At 39.8% G+C, this 21,350-nt stretch overlaps 1 protein-coding gene across 2 annotated transcripts in view; it reads right to left on the bottom strand.

The window, feature by feature from the left end:
- The window catches only part of CDK15 (cyclin-dependent kinase 15), a 137,378-nt gene that overhangs the window by 38,003 nt on the left and 78,025 nt on the right, over window positions 1-21,350 (bottom strand). For both annotated transcript variants that reach the window (XM_006889088.1, XM_006889087.1), the window contains exons 9-10: window positions 13,165-13,258; window positions 8,483-8,546 (exon numbers count right to left, since the gene is read on the bottom strand). In XM_006889088.1, the coding sequence (XP_006889150.1) occupies window positions 8,483-8,546; window positions 13,165-13,258 (158 nt within the window). The remainder of the gene's footprint in view (window positions 1-8,482; window positions 8,547-13,164; window positions 13,259-21,350) is intronic.

Raw genomic sequence — 21,350 nt, 5'->3', positions numbered from 1 at the left:
TCAATCTCTTCACCATCCATCCTGATGCTGCCAATTGGTCCAGTGGTGAGAATCTTTGTCTTCTTGACATTGAGCCTCAATCCATATGGACATGTAGCTCCTTGGAAAGGAGCATGATGCTTGGAAAGACAGAGGGTTAGTGAAGGAAAGGAAGACCCTCAACAAAATGGATTTCATGCTCACTTCAGCAAAGGGCTCTAGTGTCTCCGAGATGATGAGGATGACACAGGACAGCGCAGGGTTCAGATCAGCTGTTCACAGGGTCACTGTGACTTGTACTCAACTCAATGACACCTAACAACAACAACTGAGTCTTCATGTGATCATAATGAATCAGTTCCTAGAGAAGGGCATCATGCTTGGTAAAGTAGAAAGTCAGTATAAAAGAGAAAGATCCTCAGTGAAATGGATTGACTTAGCAGCTGCAACACTGGGGTTCAGCCATAATGATGGTTCTAGGGAGAAGGATGGCACAGGAAAGGACAATGTTTTGTTCTGTTGTAGTAGCATTGCTATGAGTCAGAACCAAAACCTCCTAACAAAAGCAATAACTGAGTACTCAAAGGAGTCCTAGTGGCCTTGTGGTTAGGTGCTTGAATACTAACCAAAAGATTGGTAGTTCAAACCCAGCAACTTCTCCACAGGTGAAAGATGAGACCATCAGTTCTCATAAAGATTTACAGCCCCAGAAACTATGAGAAGTCCTACCCAGTCCTATAGAGTTGCTGGAATTGACTGGCCTGTACCTTTTTATTAAAAAAAAAAAAATGTACCAGATAATCATTATGTAAGATGTAGATAGTGAAGGGCTGTCTGAGGGAAGGCATGTGTGGGCATGGATGGGCAGATATCTCACTGCAGCTCAGACTGGAGAAGGAGAAGTGATCTTTCACCAGAAAGGAACAGCCTTACAGGTGGCTCCAAGTGATGTAGGTTGGTGTTGAAACTGAAGGTCAGCTCTCAGTGTATACAGATCCACGCAAAGTGTAGGGCCCCCCTCCCCCAAGCCAGCAAAACCAAAAGTCACTTCTGGATTCTGGAGATGTTCCATCAAGGGGTACCAAGAATCCTAAGGGAGCCGTCTATAAAGAATCTGTCTTAGGGGAGAAGCCAGGAACGTACCCGTAACTGTGTCTGAACATGGCAAGCCTCTGATTTGCCAAATGGCCAACAAAACAAGAACCAGGGCCTGCCATTGACTCTGCTCCGATTCATAGGAGGCTGGAGGACAGAGTAGAATCGTTCACAGGGTTTGTAATCTTTAGAAAGCAGACTGCCCAGGAGGGACTTGTGCGTTCAACTGTCAACCTTCCAGTTAGTTAGGAGCCAAGATTCTGAACCATTGTGCCATGAGGGCTTCTAATAAACATTCACCATCTGAAAACCAAGAAGGGCACTAATTTTTACTGATCACCTACTGAAAGCTAGGGACCATGACAGATACATTTTTTTTTTTTTGACAGATACATTTTAAAAAATTCATGCAGTTAGTGTGGAGAGTGGGGTGGGTATAATATTAATAGAAAGAGCACAAGATTTGGATGTGATCTGACCCTTCTTCAACCCCCAATATCCCTCTATTTGAACCTGGGAGAAAGCCTCTGTTTCCTCATCTAAAATGTAGTGCTACTCCTACCAACACGGGCCTAGGCACGTACTGAGAGGACAGTTATGAATGTTCAGTGATTAGTTGCTCAGCTATTAAGCAAAGGGTTGGCAGTTCAGATCTACTCAGTAGTCCCACCAAAAAGAAACCTGGTGATCTTTTCCTATAAATATTATTTTTGAAACCTTTCAAACTCATTGCCATCAAGTCAGAACTGGCTCACAGCTGGCCCGCCACTGAGTTTTCAGGGGCTGTGGGAGGAGATGGCCCATTTTACAAGCTAGAACATCAACTGTCACCCAGCATTGCTATGTCACCAAGTTGACTTCACAACACACAACACAACACCAGGCATATAGGGAACTCTTTAAAAAAATTCTAGACTCTCTTTCAGTTGGGAGATTAGGGCACAGGGAATTACGTAACTTGCTCCAGTTCCCCGAAATGGTACGAGGTGGAGTTTGGACTTACCACCCCATAAAAGAATTGAACCAGTGGTTAAAAACTCTTATCAAGCTCTTTCTCTTAGCTTAATCCAATGAGTAACTCCCTCAGCTAACTGCTCTTGTGATGGGGCTGAGGATACCGGCTGCAGATTGTATTCAAGTAAACACAAGAGACAGGCTCAGAATCTTTTTAAGCCCAAAACATTCTAGATATATCTTTATCATCCCAGTAGGGCCAAAGCTCCCTTTAGGTTTCACTCTGTCCCAAAATGGAGTCTGATGAAGTGAAGTTTTCACATTTGATTTAAGGTCCAAATAAAACATTCCAAGAGTGAGGCGACACTGGTGTAACACAATCCTGTCTGGAGTTAGTGCTTGGTCCCCTGTTATTTCCTGGTTCCACCTGGTGGTCAGACACTGACAAAGCAAGCCTTCTAAAAATAACTGGGCACCGGTGCAATCCATTTTCCTACGGTTTATTGTGCATCTGAGGCTGAGTCCCTGCAGGACTTTTAGTACCACTTTCCTGCTTTTTGATTTCACCTAAATTCCTCCAGTGGAAAAACGTTCCATGAACAGTGTTCTTTCCTGGGACTGAAAGAATCAGGATAATCCCGGATGCTTCCCTGCGGCTGAAGCTCATGCCACAAATCAGGCATGATTTTCAGCAGATATTTCTTTAAAAGTTTGAAGGCCTCTGTGGACTCTATTCCCTTCTCTATGGGAACAAGCATCAAAGAGACAGGAATAAAATGCTTTGCACGCACATCAGGAACTAATTGCCAATTTGGCAAATGCATTGACTAATGTCATGCACTGTTATTTCTAAATCCTCTCCTGTCCTTGACCCCCAGTATCTAGATGTAAACTTGGAACCATTAGTGGAGAAGGATAAAGTCTTCTGGTGCCTCAAATGGAATTGAGAGGGATTTAAACTCAGCGCTTTTGAGTGTGGCGAAACGAACCCAGCAGTACATTAATGCTGGGATTTGAGCTCACACAGCATGAAGTGCTTTCAGAAACCGTGTTTAAGGAAGCAAACAGAGCCACGGCAGACCTTTTCAGTGGAGCAAAAGGAGGTGGATGAAACAATCAATGACACATTAGAAACCACAACTGGGCTGCAATCATGTGGGCAGGGGGGAAAAGTTTCTCTTTATCACAAGATCTTCACATCTAATGAGATGGTGACTGGCCAGCCTCCAGAGGAGTAAAGTCTCAGTTTACTTTAGCTGAGAAATGTCTAAATATTTAGTTGATTCTCTAAAAAGCCCTATGTGATTCTGTAACAAATGTGTCTCTAAGGGATGATCTTATCAGCTCTATATTGCCATTGGGAAAATCTACTTAAAGGGACTTTGGGAAAGTTAGGAGCTGTTACCACTGAAAATATAAATAGCTAAAGTTTTCCTCTCTTAAAAGCAATTATTTTAACATTCTTCAAATACTTTGTTTGGGTCAACACCTGGCCAGTTAGCACTTTCTCATAATCACTTCTAGATGGTTCTTCTAGGTCTGTTACATGCTTTATTCTCCTTGATTTTGAGAATAAATCATAGGCTATGCAGTCTGGTAGATTCAATGTTCTGATGGATCCTGAAATGCTTGAGATTCAGAAGGGGAATTTCATGGGAGGTAAAGCAAGAAGTTAAGAGGGCTTAAGCAACTTTGTAAAATGCCTTTGGAGTTCTATTCACACTACTGTCTTGTATTAGCAGATTTTAACCAGGACAATTATTCCATTCGCTCTACGAATCTGGGCTCCTTTCTGCTATCAGTCCAGCATATCTCAAACTCAGCATCATTTGGAGTTTTTTTCTTTACAGAGTTTTTTGATGGCACAGTGCCCTCCAGCACACTATTCTTTATTATTGTTTCCAGGGACCCTTATAAAGATTACCAAGATTTCTCCCTTCCCCCCACCACCTACTCCTGCTTCCCGCCAGTTTGATTAATGTGTCTTGGCTAATTGTGTGAAAGATGGCAGCCTTTTAGCAAGTGTGACCAGTTTATTGTTCAGCCAATCACCGAAGCTCAGTTAGCATTTGAAAAGGGGGTGTGTTATGGGGGAGGGGGAGTGATCTGGCGGCTGGGTCAAAGGAGGAGAGTTTTGGGGGGTCACAGAGCAACACCCACTTCTTTGAGGGGATGTTACTATGCTCTACTAAACCTGTAAACCTCTTACTCAAAGCACTTTTTTCCCCTCCCTCTTTTTTCAAGGAGATGTTTTTTTTCCCATGGTGCAAGCAGGCAAGACACTGGCTATTCTGCAGATGGAGTTCACGTTCCAGGGTTTTTAATATTTCACTTTTATATTTCTGTTAGAGAATGATCCTGCTGAGAGTCTGGGAATCTGTGCTCGTCAGAAGCCCCTCACTGACACTCAGATATATTGCTCTGAAAGCTATCCCAGGAGAAAAGATTAAACAAAAAAACACACACACACACAAAAAGAGGAGCCTACTTTTCAAAGCCTACTCCTCAATCTGCCCACATCAAAATAAGACAACTGGCCCTTTGAAGTGGAGGACACAGAGTTCTCAGTCAGCTTGCTTAGAGTGGAGAGTGAGGGAAGGAAGGAAAGAAGGAAGGAGGGGGAAATTGGAAAGGAAGACCAGTCTTCAAAATTGTATGCCACTCATTACTTGCCCATGTTTAACAGGCACAAGAGTCTTAACTGATAGCAAGAAAACAGTAAATGGTGAGAGAAACCTATCTAGCTGGATTAGCACCAGCTGATTTTCCCCCTACTCCTAACCTTGTACTAGGAAGAAACTATACTGTCTTCCTTCAGAGACTCTAGACAGGATCTGGAAATGGCAGAATGGACCTGCATGGATACTCAGTGATTTGGCCAAGTTCTGAGGTATGGGCCTCCCTACAAATTGACTGGATAAACTGAAAGTTCAAGGCCTCTTACTACTACTTAGAATGAAAAGGAAAAGGATGAAAATAATATCTGGAGCACATTTCTTGTCTCTGACATTCCTCTTGCTCCTATTCACTCTTCTGTGTCCATTCTCTGGGTGGTACAGATAGTTAACCAGCTTAGCTGATCAATGAAAGTTTGAATTCACCCAGAGATGCCTAGGAAGAAAGGCTTAGTGATCCAAATTGGAAAAAAGAAATATATCAGTCACTAAAAACCCTACGGTTTACCCCTTTAGTAAACTGTAGTTAAGTGCACAGAAACAGAAGCAGCTTAGACTGAATGAAGATAGGAGGTGTTCAAAAGGATTTCTAGATTCATGTAAGGGGATGGCTCTTCTTGGAAAACAGATGCTAATGGCCCTTTTAAAAGTATCTATCCACATGACTAAGTTATCCGTAGTACTGACCCTGTGCTTAAGATAGGCTAGATCTTTAGGATTCAAGGAGTTGCTCTGCCAACCCAAAGGCACATGGTTAAAATATACCAGCTGTTCCATGGGAGAATGAATGGCGATCAATCTCCTGTCAATTTACAGCCTCTGAAAACCCACTGGAGGATCAGCTGTGAGTCCGTTTTGATGGAAGACAATGAATTGTGTTAGTCTGGGTTTTGAGGGGTTGGGTTTTGGGTTGTTTGGTAGGGTTTTTGGGGTGCTTTTCTTTGGTTTTTGGTTTTTGAAAAGGAGTCTTGGTGGTACAACATTGTGTTGAAATTCTAACCCAAACCTGTGATTTGAACATACCAGTCACTTCAGAGAAAGATAGGCACTCTCCTCCTTTGAAGATTATGGCCTCAGAAATCTGATGGAGGGTTGCCATGGATCAGAATGTACTCTGTGGCAGTGAGCTTGGGTTTAGTATGGAGTTCAGGCATCTTGTCTGTGGCTAAGGTTCTAAATGCCCTTCTTCTATAAGCTCAGCCTGGCCCACAGCCACAAACTGCCCCAGCCTGTGGAAAAGGGGCTTGAAAAGAAATGGCCAGGAATAAGGAGAGCTGGTGAAAGGCTGCAGATGGATGCATGAATACAAACTCAAGCTCTGGAGATCAAAGAACACACCTCATCCATCCATGCAGTCCATATGTACCACACAACACCTGACGGGTAGTTGGAGCTTGGTAACTTCTGATTGATTTGAATTAAATTGAATCCTTAGAAGAAAAACAATGTAAAAGATGTACCCTATTGAAGTTAGGCCTGGAGAATTGTCTTCTTAAATAAAAAATGGAGCATTACTTTGAAATGCCAGCAAAATGAAAAATGCAACATATTTCTCACTGTTTTATTGGAACCCAGCTATCTTATTTAGTACAGAAACCGGCAGGGAAGAAGCATTTTGGCTCATTTTCTGTCATTATTATTCTCACCAAGGCATTCTGCACAAGGTTCACTGCTTACTGCATGGACCAATCTGAAATCCAAATGTTTGAGATTGGGAGGAATTACATATGCTTACCACGGTAACTGCTTTGACATCATGCAAAGTATGCTTTCTAAAAGTCATCAACTTTTATGTGTGTTAGAAAGCTGAAGAAGTGGCTTGAAATACATTCACCCTAACCTTGCCCTTGTCTGGTAGTAGCTATGTTCCCTTTGACCCTCATTGTCAGAGGTGAATTTTGGGATTCCATTACCTTTGCTTCTTTGGCCTCTAGTACAACCCCTCACCTTCATTGCTTCTCTCTTCCCTTCTGTCTCAACCAGCTTGAAGTGACCACTGGGTATTCTGACACATTTGGCTGGGCCACAAGACTCCTTCTCAAAGATTTTCCCAGGGACAACAATTCTATCACTTCATAATTCTCCCCAGGAAGGCAGTCTTGGAGAATCAAATGAAACAGAAAAATTACCAAGTGTTCTACCTAGAGGCACTGGATGACTTCTGTTGTTGCTGTTGTTATGTGCCGTCGAGTTGCTTGTGATTCGTAGCGACCCTATGTACAACAGCCTAAACTCTGCTCTGTCCTGTGCCAATCACACCATCTCGGACACACCCAGCCCGATTACCCCAGTCACTGAGTCAATCCACCTCATAGAGGGCCTTCCCCTTCTGCGCTGTCCCTCCACCCTACCAAGCATGATGTACCTCTCCAAGGACCTGTCCCCCCTTGCAACATGTCCAAAGTATGTTAGACGGAGCCTCAGAATCCGTGCCTCCAAGGAGCAACCCGGTTTGACCTTTTCCAGGATGAATCTGTTTGTTTTCCTAGCAGTCCATGGTACCCTCAATACTCTTCTCCAGCACCAAAGCTCAAAGGCATCAATTCTCCTTCTATCCTCCTTAGTCATTGTCCAACTCTCTGATGTGTAACAAGTGATCGTGTCCCAGTCACTAGTGTCTGCTTACAACTGTTCCTCTTCCTTTGTATTTCCATACCTGAAAGCTCAACCTCAGTTGCCCTTTCTGTTATCTACATGTGTTCTGTTGTACATAGGGTTTTTGGAGGCCTGCTATTTCAGAAGTGGATGGCCAATCCTTCTTCCTAGTCTGTCTTAATCTGAATGTTCAGATTTAGAGAAGTATCAGACAGACCAGCACTTTACAGAAAAGTGAAAGATATAGCCCTCCTTGTGGAGTTAACCATTTGTATCAGTGTTGTCCCTGCCCTTGGCACACATGTGCCAAGGATGACTTCTAGGTAAGCATAATTTTGGAAAAAGTGTAACAAGGATGGCAAGGCTTTGTATCACACGCTTTGGGCCTGCACGTGTGGCCAATCCCTAGAGAAGACCATCATGTTTGATAAAGTAGAAGATTAATGAAAAAGAGAAAGACTTTCAACAGGATCAACTGACACAGTGGCTACAACAATGAACTCAAGCAAAGCAAAGACTGTATGGTAACACTGGAGCAGGTAGAGTTACATTCTATTGTACATAGAGCCACTATGAGTTACAATCAACCTGACAACATCTAACAGCAACAACATGACCTAGAGATAGATTACTTGGCTGCTCCTGGACCTAACAAGCCTTTAACTCTCTTGGTACATTAACTTTCTTTCACACTTTTGAGGTACAATAATCAAGCAAATAAATTCTGTGATAATCAAAGGGTTCAAGCATAAGATCATATTTTGAGTTGTTCATTTGTGCCATTCTGTGTTCAGAAACAGGCACAGAATCCATGTAATAGTTATTGCAAATCCTTATTCAGTTTACTACGTGCGTTTTTCAGAGTTGGGGAGATGATCCACCTGTGACTGCTGTTTCAGTGGGCTCACTTGTATAAGTTACCAAGTTCCTGCTCTCTGTGAGGTGCTGTGTGATATGCCTAGACTTCATAGATGGATGGGGTGAGATCTTTCATCACAAAAGCTTGAGTTTTGTGTAATTCATCTCAATCCTTTACCAGTTCTCTTTATTCCTAAGGTATTTCTTTATACCCATATGGAATATATGACTCTAGACTTGTCCTGGCTGTTGAGGTGGCAAAACAAGAAGTATGTTCTCATGACATTGCCAGTTATCAGAGCATTTGGAAGCTGTGTCCATATTACCTGGATTGTAGTTAGGTAGCTTGGAGACTCCAGGCCAAGTGTCCTCTGTAGGGAGTCCCAACACCTATATGAAGACAAAGAAAGTGTGAGGAGAGAAAAACCAAACAGATACATGATGGACAGATTAAGAAGGAAGAAGGGGAAGGAATAGATGTGTGTCATTTTACACCAGCTGCATCTATGAAAGAAACTTTACTATTGCCAACATTGGTAGCTTTCAGATAAAACTGTACTGCATCCCTATGATCCTGAGGCTCTGTCTTTACTAACTCACTTATCATGCTGAAGAAGATGTGGATTCCAACTCTATGGGCTTCTGAAGCTGTAAACCTTTATAGGAAGACACTGCCCATCTTGTTCCAATGTAGTGCCTGGTAGATTTGAACAGCTAACCTTTCCATTAGCAGTTAGATACAGATATGTTATGGACTGGCCCCTAGAATTTCATTGGCATCTCTTATAGCCTTTCTTAAAGTTTTATCCTTGTCATTAAACCTTTATTGTATGATAATGACGCATCAGAATGCCATGTTAAATTGGAGTATTAAAGTGAAGGGAATATGCTTTTGCCTTAAAACAGATGACCTTACTAGTGCTAACAGGAGACATTTGACGGCATATGTTACATCTCAGCATGGTCATTCATTGAATTTGAACACATCATTCTCTTATGTGTTCAAATTAAAAAGGGCTAAAATTACTGAACTTGAAGCAGTAGAATGTTGACTAAAAATTATTCCAAAACTTTCTACTAAATTCATTTCATTTGCTAATTTTCTCTGTGGTTTAGCAGCTTGGAATCAATTAATCATTGAATGATATAGATTCATCATTGTTAGATTGGAGTAGATTAATCATTGAATGGTGTGATTGATGATTGTAATGATAACAACATCACTTGAAAAACACCTGGCCTAGGTGTAGGATTGACCAAATTAAAGGCCTAGTTTTTAAATGAAGATGTTATGTTAAAGTCAGTCCTTTGTAAGTTAAAGCCAAAAAAGTTCAGATTTTAGATGGAGCTACCACTAGCAATCCTCCTGCAGGCATCATCTGACCATCTGTTAAGTATATTATAGGATAATCATAAAGCCCATAGCTTTGGGACATATGGGAATCAACATAGCATTCACTTTATATTAGTAAAATATCAATATATGTATGTTTTCATTGCACCACTAAAATAGAACTCTTCTTAGAATCATCTCTTATGGAAAGTCTAGTGGCTCTACCTGTAAAGCCCTGAATATGGATGGATGACAGTCCCACAGTTCTGGCAGGAAATCAATTGCCCAACTTTGACTGAATGTAATCAATGAGGACTACAGAATTTTAATATCTACCAGCTTGTTGGACAGGACTCTGGCTGAGAGGAATACCTTTTGGTGCCTCTTAAGCTTGTCCTTACACAAAAGACCCTGAAGTGCTATTTTTCTCTTATAATAAAAAAAAAAAAAGAAAAATCATGCCACCCAGTAAAATCTTCCTTCTTTGATCCATTCCCTAAACAAACTGAAAAGCTCCTGAGAGGATTATAGGCTTTTCTTATTAACCACCCTGATCCTGAGGGAACACTAAGAATCCTGGAGTCCATTTTGAAAAACCAACTGGACTAATTCTTCTTTTGTGGGAGAGGGCCTAAGGATGGGGCACTAATTCTTCTTTTTTTCAACTACCATCTCATATTGCACAGATGCACGTGTAAACAGTGGGTGTTAGTCCTGTGGGCCCATATGCCTCATGTTGGCTGGAAAGTTCAGTGAAACGAAAGCAAAGGCCATGAAAAGAACGCTGACGGGAAATAAAGACCATGTTCGTATTTCCTCTAAGGTGAAAGTTACCAGAATTGTTGCTTACTCTGTACTATGTTTAACTAAAGCCAACAAAATGAATACTTCCCCCCCCCAATTTGATAACTTAAGTTTAAACAAAAACAAAATATACTTTATTTGGGAAGTTGATGTTCAAGTTTATATTTGGAAGTTATTGAATTCTTTTACACTTGAGAAAATTACTAGCTCTTCACTTCACTGTCTGGGAAACCAAAATCCAAAAATTGTTGATTTACTCCTTCCCTGAAGACTCTTAAAAGCCAACTAGTGAATGTTATATTTTAACCACAGTAGACTGGAGGGGCAGTTTATCTGCCTTTTTGGAATGGAAACTTAAGGCATTTTGATTAATGGATTTAAAGCCTACATTGTTTATTTTATTCCAATTTTAAAACTAAATCCAGGATTATTGGCTAAAAATTCCTTCTTGCAAGAAAACTATCAAAAGATGGTGACAGTTATTCAGATGTGAAAATAAACATATACAAACACATACATACACACTCTTGAGGAAGATGAATTCAGAGAATTTTTTTATGCCTTTATTCCTAAGAGTGGCATTTTAGAACAAATGTAGAGGAAAATGGTGGATATAGGTGGAGAGAGTTTAAATAGAACCATTGCTGTCAACAAAGCAACTCCTAATATTAGACTCTAGAATAGGTCTCCTATTTCTCTCTGTGTAGACCACATTTAGCAAAACAAATTCAGGGGGTTACTCATAATATGTTTAATTTTCTAACTTTCATGAGATGTAGTGGCATAAAATACTATACAGACTCTGACTGTGGTAACTTTTCCATTTTGTTCTCGGAACCACCCATATGATAACAAAACTGTGGTCTCTATCTGCTTGAACAGGACTAGGAGAAAAAGGAAATTTAGTGACTCCACGAGATGGATTAACACAGAGACTGTAACAATGGGCTCAAGTATATCAGAGATGATGAGGATGGCACAGGACAAGGCAGGGTACAGTTCATAGGATCACTGTGGGTCATAGTTGACTTGATGGCATCTAATAACAACAACACTGACCATAAACTATAGGTAAGACATATGAAGCTAGCTAACTCCTTGAAAGAAATGTTGAAATGAGTGATACAAATTTATAAACTTAAAGAACTTGTTTCTCAATAACAGAGAACATACTGATTACAGAGAATATTGACTACAAATAGATGTTAATTCCTTTAAACTTTGTTAAAAGAAGTCACACTTCAAAAATACAATTTAAGATCCTGATGCCAAAGCAGACTGATTACATGGTTTGCTCTAGTTCATATCCCAACTTAGAGAGTTTCATACAAAGTTAGAGCTAAATTTGGAATGCATGTCTTCTGACTCCAGGCCAATGTTATTCACAATATGTATATTTGTTTTTAATTTATTATGAGCTGACATAAATGTCAAACTAAAGGCCCTTTGATTTACTCAATGTGACAAATAAAATGGTGGGAATGAATATGGCTTCCTGCTGGGCTTCTAGACAGTACCTCTTGGATTAATCTGTTAAGACATGTTTACTTTTGCTGCATTGCTCATCTTTTGGATACTTCATGTTCAGATTCAAGTCCAAATTTACCGATCCTGATTCAAGCCCCATTCTTTCCAATCACCTGCTATGCTTTAGAGAGCTGGACAATGAATAAAGATGACAGAAGAAGAATTGACGCATTTGAGCTGTGATGTTGGGGAAGAGTGCTGAATGTCCCATGGACGCCAAAACAGATGCGTATAAGTCAGCATGCTCCTTGGACGCAAAGACGGTGAAGCTTCATCTCACATATATATTTTGGACATGTTCTTAGGAGAGACAATTCCTTGGAAAGAGACATTATGCTTGGGAATGTGGATGGTCAATGAAGAAATGGAAGACCCTTAATGAGTTGGATTAATAGAGTCTGTAGCAATGGACACAGATGTGCTAAGGATGATAAGGATGGTGCAGGACAGGACTGAGTTCAGATCTGTTGCTCATAGAGTCTCTAGGAGTCATAGTCAACTTGACGGCACTTAACAACAACAAGTGAATTACCTACCATATCCTTCAGATTACAGTATTAGTCACTAAGGCCAGTTCTAGAAACTCGAGTTTTCCCATCAGGTCCTGGGAAATATCTAACCTGTTCTTTCTGTTCTAAGATTTCTAAGAGCTATGCAAAGAATTGTAAATTATTCCTTTTAAAGGCACAGTCATTTAAAATGGTAAGTAATATAAAAAATAGGTTATATACAACCTTTAAAATTATGAATAGAAGAAAAGAATATGCTGATAGGAATACCCCCCCCCAATCAAACAGTTATACATTGAGTTGATTCCAATGCATGACAACCTCATGCATCTCGAGTGGAAAGAGGTGCCTAAGTAGCAATGGTAGTGATTGTTCCGGCAAGTCAAGACAATGATGCCACGAGGGAGCAGGAGACTTGAATAGCATCTCAAAAAACCCTCAAACTTATTGCTGTGGAGTTTGAACTGACTCCTCACTGGACCTCTAATTGGTTTCTGAGGCCCTAAATTGCTAGGGAGGAGATTGTCCACCTTTCTGCACTGGTGGATTGATTCAACCCCCAAAGAGGGCTGACCTTTAGGTTAGCAGTACGACTCTTTACAGACTATGCCACCAAAGCGCCCTTGAATGCCCTCACTGAGGTGAGTTGCAGGTGAGTAAGGAATTTCCTGACCACTCTTCCCCAAAGTGCTTACTTACACTTGTGGAAAACATCAACATTATCAGACGGCACAGTGTCTCAGATGGACTGCTTCGTTGGCTTCTAAGGCAAATTTGGCTTCACGTTTAAACTACAGATAATATTCTTAAACCTTAGAAAGAATTCTTCTCTTACCTCCCAGATCTTCTCCAGTTGTTCAAGGATATTGGAAACCCCGGGAAACAAAGGTTGACCCTGGAACATTTCAATAAAGATGCAGCCTGCTCCCCTAACAAAAGAAACAAGAGTCAACCCATTGTTTTCAGGGAACATACACGCGAAAGTAACCACGGAGACAGTTAAACAGCGCCACATGCTATTTAAGGTCTTGGGGTGGGGGTGGGGTGGAGGGAAACCCCCTGTGTGAAACAAAATTAGGAGCAGCCTGTAGATTTTTCTGTTAAAACGGAACACAGATTAGATGGCAAACCTTTTAGCATCTACAAATTCATTGGCTCTCTATTTTATGAGGGGAGAAATCTCAAATCTGTTACCTTCCTGCTTTCAATTGTAAATTGTTATTGTTGCGGTGGTGTGCTGTCTAGTCGGAACGGACTCATAGCTGACTCTCTAGCAGGTTTTCCGAGGCAGTGAATCGCACAAGAGGAGACTGAGCTTCTGGTGAATTCAAACTGTGCCTTCAGGATGGCAGTGCAGCCGTGCCATGAGTTTATGTATCATTTAAAAATCAAAGCAAAACCCCACCCCCAAAAAAACCCTAATCACACAAACTCCCCCAACCTAAGCATATTAAAGTATGATCAGAATGTTTATCTTATACTTACCGAAATAGTTGGTATAAATTTAATTCGACAAAGGTGGGGTTTTAATCATATAGTCTACTTGGCCTCAGGCCTGGTTTAAATTGTTTTTGTCAAACATTCTTCTAAGTGGCACAGCTGTACAGAGGTAACTAGTGGTTGCTGTGATGCTAAACACTGTGACACTGATTTGTTAAATGTTTTAATGGTCACCCATGGTGGACAGTGTTTGGTGAAGATTCCCAATTTAAACAAGCTTGGAAGCAGGATTGGCATCCACTTCTGAAATGGTTTGCCTCTGGAAACTCTATGAACTTGGAGAAACGACCAAAGTTATACATGTGTTCAGATCTTTCATTCATAGGGTCGCTATGAATCATCTACGACTTGATGACACTTAACAACAGCAACAACAGTCTACCTGAATATGCAAAAAATAAAACACTGGGTTAAAGAAAAAGGTTTACATGTTCCTAAAACTGTTCTTATATTCAGCATTCAACACAGACCCTTTGATGTCTATGTTTACCTTATGGTACCATCCCCTGTAGTGAGAGTTTGATGATGTAGCATTTCTTTCTTTTCTTTTTTTTTTTAATGTAGCATTTCTTAAAAGACTCTATAAAAGAACTAAGAGCTAGTGGTGGTGGGCTCCTAATGCAGATTCGCAATGACATAGAGCTGGCTTACTTTTGACTCCTGTTTAAGGAATGTTGCTAAACATGTCTAATTCGTTCCTCCTCACAACCATTTGGTTCCCGGAATTTAGGGAAGAAGAGAGGGGAAAGATTTCTTGTCTGCAAGATTTTCTTCCAAGCCACTGACATCCATTCTGTAAGTTTTGATGCTGGCACCTTTGAAGTCCACACATGCGCAGTAGTAACTACCGTCACACTTGAAGGTTGGCTCTCTGCTATTCTAAAATGCCGCTGATCTTAAGAAGCATCCAGGCTTACTAGAAAATAAACACCTTATAACAGATTTTAGGCTAGAATAATTTTTCTTTCTTACTTTGTCAACCCACAGGAAAATTCTGAGAGAGTAATGAGTAAGATTTATTGTATTACTAATATTCCTTGGTATCCCTCAATTCTTTTATAACTGTCAAATTCTTCTAACATAACAAGTTTTGCAAGCTTCTTTAAATCATTTGCCATTTTGTGTGTGTGGCGTGGGAAAGAAGGAATTTTTAGTAAAAATATTTTATTATGAAAAAAACATTTTATTATGGATCATCACGTCATTACAGATATATTACCACGTTTGTCTTAAATACAGTATTTAATATTACTTATATGAATTCATTACATTTGATACATTTTTACTTTTTCCACATGACTGTAGACATCTTTTACTTAATTTATATTTTGTTAACTGTGTAGTAGAGTTATAGACAAAGTTGTTTTCAGACTCAGCTGTATACAACAACAACAAGCTGGTATGATCTTGAATCTGTTGCATCTGAATTTCAAAATACTCTTAAGAATAGGTTTGAAAAATTGAACACCAATGATTAAAGACCAGATGAGTTGTGGGGTGATATCAAGAATATCATCCATGAATAAAGCAAAGACAGAGGAGAATATAAAAACCAAAATGGATGTCAGAAGGGACTCTAAAAATTGCAGTAGAGCATTGAAAAGCCAAAACAAAAGGAAAACATGCCCAAGTGAAAGAGCTAGACAGAAGATTTCAAAAGGCAGCTCAAGAAGACAAAGCAAAGTATTATAATGGAATGTGCAGAAAACTGAAAGTAGAGAATAAAAAAGGAAAAAATTCACTCTACATTTCTCAAGCTGAGAGAACTGAAAAACAAATTTAAGCCACAAGTCACAATATTAACTGATGCTTTGGGCATTTTATTGAATAACCCAGAAAGCATCAAAAGAAGATGGAGAGAATACACAGAATCATTGTACCAAAAAGAACTGATGGACAATGAAAAATTTCAGAAAGTACCATATGAGCAGGAGCCAATGGTAATGAAGTAAGAAGTGGAAGCTACACTGAAGACATTGGCAAACAATTGGGCCACAGGAATCAGTGGGATACCAACTGACTTTTTTCAATTAGCATATGCAACCCTGGATGCACTCACCAATCAATGTCAAGAAATTTGGAGGACAGCTGTTTGGCCAACAGATTGGAAGAGGTGCATATTTGTTCCAAAGATGTGGAAACTATTGAACAATATTGTTAATATCACATGCAAGCAAAATACTGCTGAAGATTATTTAAAAATGGCTAGAACAATACATAGATAGGGGACTTCCAGAAGCTCAAGGAGAATTTAGAAGAGATTGTGGCACTAGAGGTATCATTGGTGATGTCAGATGGATCCTGGCTGACAGTAAAGAATACCAGAAGAATGTATATTTATGCTTTCTTGACTATGCAAAGGCATTTGACTATGTGGATCATAATAGATTATGGCTAACATTGAAAAGAATGGGAATCCCAGAGTAGTTAATTGTGCTCATGAGAAACTTATACCTAGACTAAGAGGCTGCTGTGTGAACAGAGCAAGGGAACACTATATGTTTTAAAATTAAGAAGGGAGTGTGACAGGGTTATAACCTCTCTCTATATCTATTCAATCTGTATGCTGAGCAAATATTCAGGAAGCTGGAATCTATGAAGAGGAATGTGGCATCAGGATCGGAGGGAGACACATCAAAAACGTGCATTATGCAGATGACACAACCTTGCTTGCTAAAAGTGAGGAGCAATTAAAGCACAGAAGGTCAAAGAATACAGCTGTCAATATGGATTGCATCTCAATGTCAAGAAAACAAAGATTCCTACCATTGGAGTAATAGGAAACACTATGATGGATGGGAAAAGATTGAAACTGTCAACAACTTCATCTTACTTGGATCCACAATTAACACTCTTGCTTGCAGAAGTCAGGAAATCAGGAGATGTATTGTACTTGGAAAGTATGCAGTTAGGAACAACTCCACATTATTGAGAATTAATGATGTCAGTTTGAAGACTAAGGTGCATCTGATTTAGGCCATTGCCTTTCTGATCACTTGATATGCATCTGAGAGAGCTGGATAAAGAGTAAGGATGATAGAAGAAGAATTGATGCCTTTGACCTGTTGGAGAAGACTACTGAATATCCCATGGATGGACATAAGAACAAACAAATGTCTTAGAAAGGGTGCAGCCAGAGTGCTCCTTGGAGGCAAAAATGATGAGGTTTTGCCTCACATACTTCGAGCATGGTGTTAGGAGGGGCTATTCCTTGAAAAGGGACATGATTCTCAGAAAGATAGAGGGTCGGGGAAGAAGAGGAAGACCCTCAGCCAGGTGGATTGACACTATGACTGCTGCAATAGGCTCTAATGTGTCAGGAAGTGGGGATGGCACAGGATAGGACAGAGTTCAGATCTGTTGCTTATAAGGTTGCTATGGGTTGACAGCACCAAGCAACAATAAATGTGGTTTGGAGGCAAAATAACATGAAAAGAAAGATTGAAATATATGTGCTGTTCTGTCAAAATAGACAAAAGTTCTTTTCCTGACCCGTCATTTATTTTGCACTTAAAATAATCAGTTGTCTTATTCTTAGAAGTTCCTAAGAGAAGATCTCAGACTGAGTTTTGCAAGGCATTTTTTAAAATCTTTCCTCAAATGGTAGTTTATTTCCAATTTTTAGGAGACCAACTGACACAACCCTGCTTGCTGAAACTGAGGAGGACCTGAAGCGCTTGCTGCAGAAGGTCAAGGACTGCAGTCTTCAATATGGCTTGAAACTCAACATCAATAAAACAAAGATTCTCACCACTGGACCAATTGGCAACATCAGTATGAATGATAAAGAGATTGAGATAGTTAACAGTTTTAGTTTACTTGGTTCCACAGTCAACACTCTCGGTAACAGCAGCCATGAAATCAGGAGATGAGTTGCATTGGGAAAGTCAGCTGTGAGGGACCTCTCAAGAGTACTGAAGAGCAATGACGTCAGGCTGGAGACTAAGGTGCACCTGATCCAAGCTATAGTCTTTGCAATTACATGCTATGCATCAGAGAGTTGGACAGTGAATAAGGATTATAGCAAGAGAATTGATGCCTTTGAGCTGTGGTGCTGGGGAAGAGTGTTGAATATACCATGGACTGCTAGGAGAACAAACAGGTTTGCCCTGGAGAGGGTGAAGCCAGAATGTTCCTTGCAGTCAAGGATTCTGAAGCTTCGTCTGACATACTTTGGGCATGTTGCAAGGAGGGACTGGTTCTTGGAGAGGGACATCATGTTTGGGAGAGTGGAGGGGCGGTGAAGGAGAGGAAGACCCTCAATGAGATGGATTGATTCTGTGAGTGGAGTGATGGGAATGAGTGTGTTTGAGACGGCGAGGTTGGCACAGGATAGAACAGCGTTTAGGGCTCTTGTATATAGGGTCACTATGAGTCGCAAGTGATTTAATGGCACATAACAATAACAACAACACCAATTGTCTTTCCTGATTTTTTAAGTACAAGAGACATTCTGATGTGTGATACAAGAATATTAATTAGTCAAATGCAACTTATGAATCTGGTGAAGAGTATCTTTGGGTGGATTTTTATAATTATTGTAATTTTTAAGTCCTTGATTAATTGAATTTAAATATTCACATTCTTTTTGCTTCTTGTCTTCAAAACAGCAGGTACAATAGGCACGGAGGAGAATAAAATTAATGCACAATTATCCAGTGGCTAAAAATCTAGATAATGAATATTTCACTGGAACAGATGAAGAAAAGAACTGTTTAAAAGGAATATGTAATTAGGCATTATACACACAACTACATCCCAGAGTAAGAGGTGCATTGCAAAGGGGAGGGAGGGAGGTATGTTTAAAAATGAATGAACGTTTTAGAAAAAAGTGAACTGGGGGAGGGGGAAGGAAAGAAGAGGGGGTAAAAATGTGCAACAATGAATGCATTAAAATCCAGCTTTTCTGTAAACTTTTGTTAAAATCACAATTAAAATAAAAAATTGTATTAAAAAAAATAGTGGATGGAAATGATTGTATGAAATGTAATGTAAATTAAGCATAGTGTGGAACACAATTTATATAATTTTTAATGTAAAACAGTATAAAATAAACATTTACATTTTAAAAAAATTCCTGGTTACCAGCAACAGTCAACGAAGAGATAAGCCAACTATGAAACCAAGTTGATGTGAACCATCAATGGTTTCCATCTACCAGTCACTATGCTCTCTCAGTATACTTTTGGAGGGTCTCAAACCATTCCACTTAAAAATTATTTCTGTGTCTCTGTGTGTAAGAGAGAGAGGTAAGCATTGTTTTATTGATTAATTATAAAAAATAAGTAAAAATGTAATGATATTTGAAGATTTGAGTCCACTCATCCACAAAAAAAATGCATTGTTTACCTTAAACTACAGGAAAGGATAATATCCTTTCTCCATACCTATTCAATCTATATGCTGAACAAATCATTTGAGAAGTTGCTTTACATGAACAATGTGGCATCAGGATTGGAGGATGACACATCAACAACTTGCATTATACAGATGACACAACTCTGCAGAAAGTGAAGAGGACTTGAAGAACTTGCTGCAGGAGACCAAAGACTGCAGCCTTCATTATGCATTTCTTCTCACTATCAACAAAACAAAAAGCTTCACCACCGGACCAATAGGCAACATTGTGATAGGAAGAGAAAGATGAAAGATGTCATCTATTTAATTTTACTTGGATCTACAATCAGCAAGTACAGCAGGTGCAGTCAAGAAGTCAAGAGACATTGGGAAAAATCTACTATCAAGGCACTCTGCAAAAAGATAAAGGGAGAGGATGGAAGGATGATGTACCTGATTAAATAATGATCTTTTCAGTTTCTTGCTATGCATCCAAAAGCTAGATAGAGAATAAGGATGACAAGAAGAATTGATACTTTTGAGTTGTGGTGTTGGAGATGAGTACCATAAAATTCATGTACTACTAAAAGAACAAACAGATCTGTCTTGGGGAAAGTGCAACCATGGTTGTTTTTAGAGGAAAGGTTGGTGAATCTTCATCTCACGTACTTTGGGTATGTTACCAGGAGTAGCCAATGCTTGGAAAAAGACCTCATGCTGGGTAAGGTAGAGGGTCAGAGAAAGAGAAAAAGAGCCTCAGCAAGGTGAATTAATAGGGTGACAGTAAGTGGGTTTGAACATATCAGAGGCCATGAGGATAGTGCAAGATAAGGTCAAGTTCAGGTCTGGTGTTCATAGGTTTACTATGAGTCACAGGAGACTGGAAAGCATCTAACAATAACAACATCCCTCAACACCTATAAACTCTAGGACCTCACAAATCACTGACAGGAGAACACATGCTGAGAATACTTTCAATAAGGTTTTCAAAGAAAAGTGAAAGAAACAAACTCATTGCTAGGTTTAAACCTTTAGTTCATATCTCCTCTGCACTGCCTTCCCTAAAAACCTTGTATGGTCTAGAAACAGCTTGCTGCCTTTTGTGATGCCGTTCATTATGAGGAATGAAGAATGAAGTCGTTTTAACATCTTTTCTCCTAGGGAGGAAGCCCTGGTGATGTAGTCTATAGGGGGTTTGTGCTGCATACCCAAAGACGTGGCTTCTTGGAAGATTCAAAGCCATAGGAAGAAAGGTGAGCAGTCTCCTTGCTTGTGATTTACAGCCTTGGAAATGTTAGTTCAGACTTGACACCAGTGAGTTAGAGGGCTTTCCCCCTCTTTTTTCCCAACACTTCTATAACAGTGTACAAAGGTATGTAGGCTATATTAGAGAAAACTAGAAAACTGTGCAAATTTAAAATATTTGTGTTATAGAGATAAAATACTATTGCTAAAAATTTTAAATCTTTGTGTTATAGAGATAAAAAAATTTAAAGTCTTTGTGTTATAGAGATAAAATACTATCATTTGCCTGGAAATAATACAAGACAGAATTCTTAAATCATTTCTATTTCAACACACAGAATCCTCCACAAATATCAATGCATTGACAGGAAAATGAATTATTTAAGTTGGAAAAATGGTAGAAGCTTTATAGGTCTTCAGAACTGTGATTTTGTTCTGGTTTTTAATTTGTCTCTTGAGTTTAAGGACACAATTTGTGGGCCTATCTTCTGTAGTGCCCACACCACACTAGCCTTAAGCTAAACAAACATTTTCAATATTCTGAAATTTCCAGGTCCAGATGAGGAAGAAGTTCCTGTTTCCTTTTATTCCTCTGTTTTGTTCTTAAATCTTTATTCCTATGGCTCTTCTTACCCTACATACCTTTTGGCTTCTCTGAGGATTTCTGTTCTGCGGAGATACCTTTGGGGCAGCCCATGTAGATGAAGGGGAGCTTCATACACCGGTGGGGGCGGGGCGGGGGGAAGACGAGGTGACATCAAACAGTGAATCCTTCCAGGGGGAGAGCAGCACCAGGTCATTTCACTGCTATAACAGTGGTTCTTCAGTTAAGTCAGAGAAGCTGCTTCCATGTTTTCTCTCTCACTCACTGTGTTGTCTTGGCACCCTTTCGAACTCTTTCTCTATTCTGAGCATGAACAAATTCTTCCATAAGAGAGG

This window comes from Elephantulus edwardii, unplaced genomic scaffold, assembly GCF_000299155.1.
Source record: "Elephantulus edwardii isolate Elephantulus edwardi_28Jun2011 unplaced genomic scaffold, EleEdw1.0 scaffold00075, whole genome shotgun sequence".
Classification (NCBI taxonomy): domain Eukaryota; kingdom Metazoa; phylum Chordata; class Mammalia; order Macroscelidea; family Macroscelididae; genus Elephantulus; species Elephantulus edwardii.
This window is presented reverse-complemented; position numbering and strand designations above follow the sequence as displayed.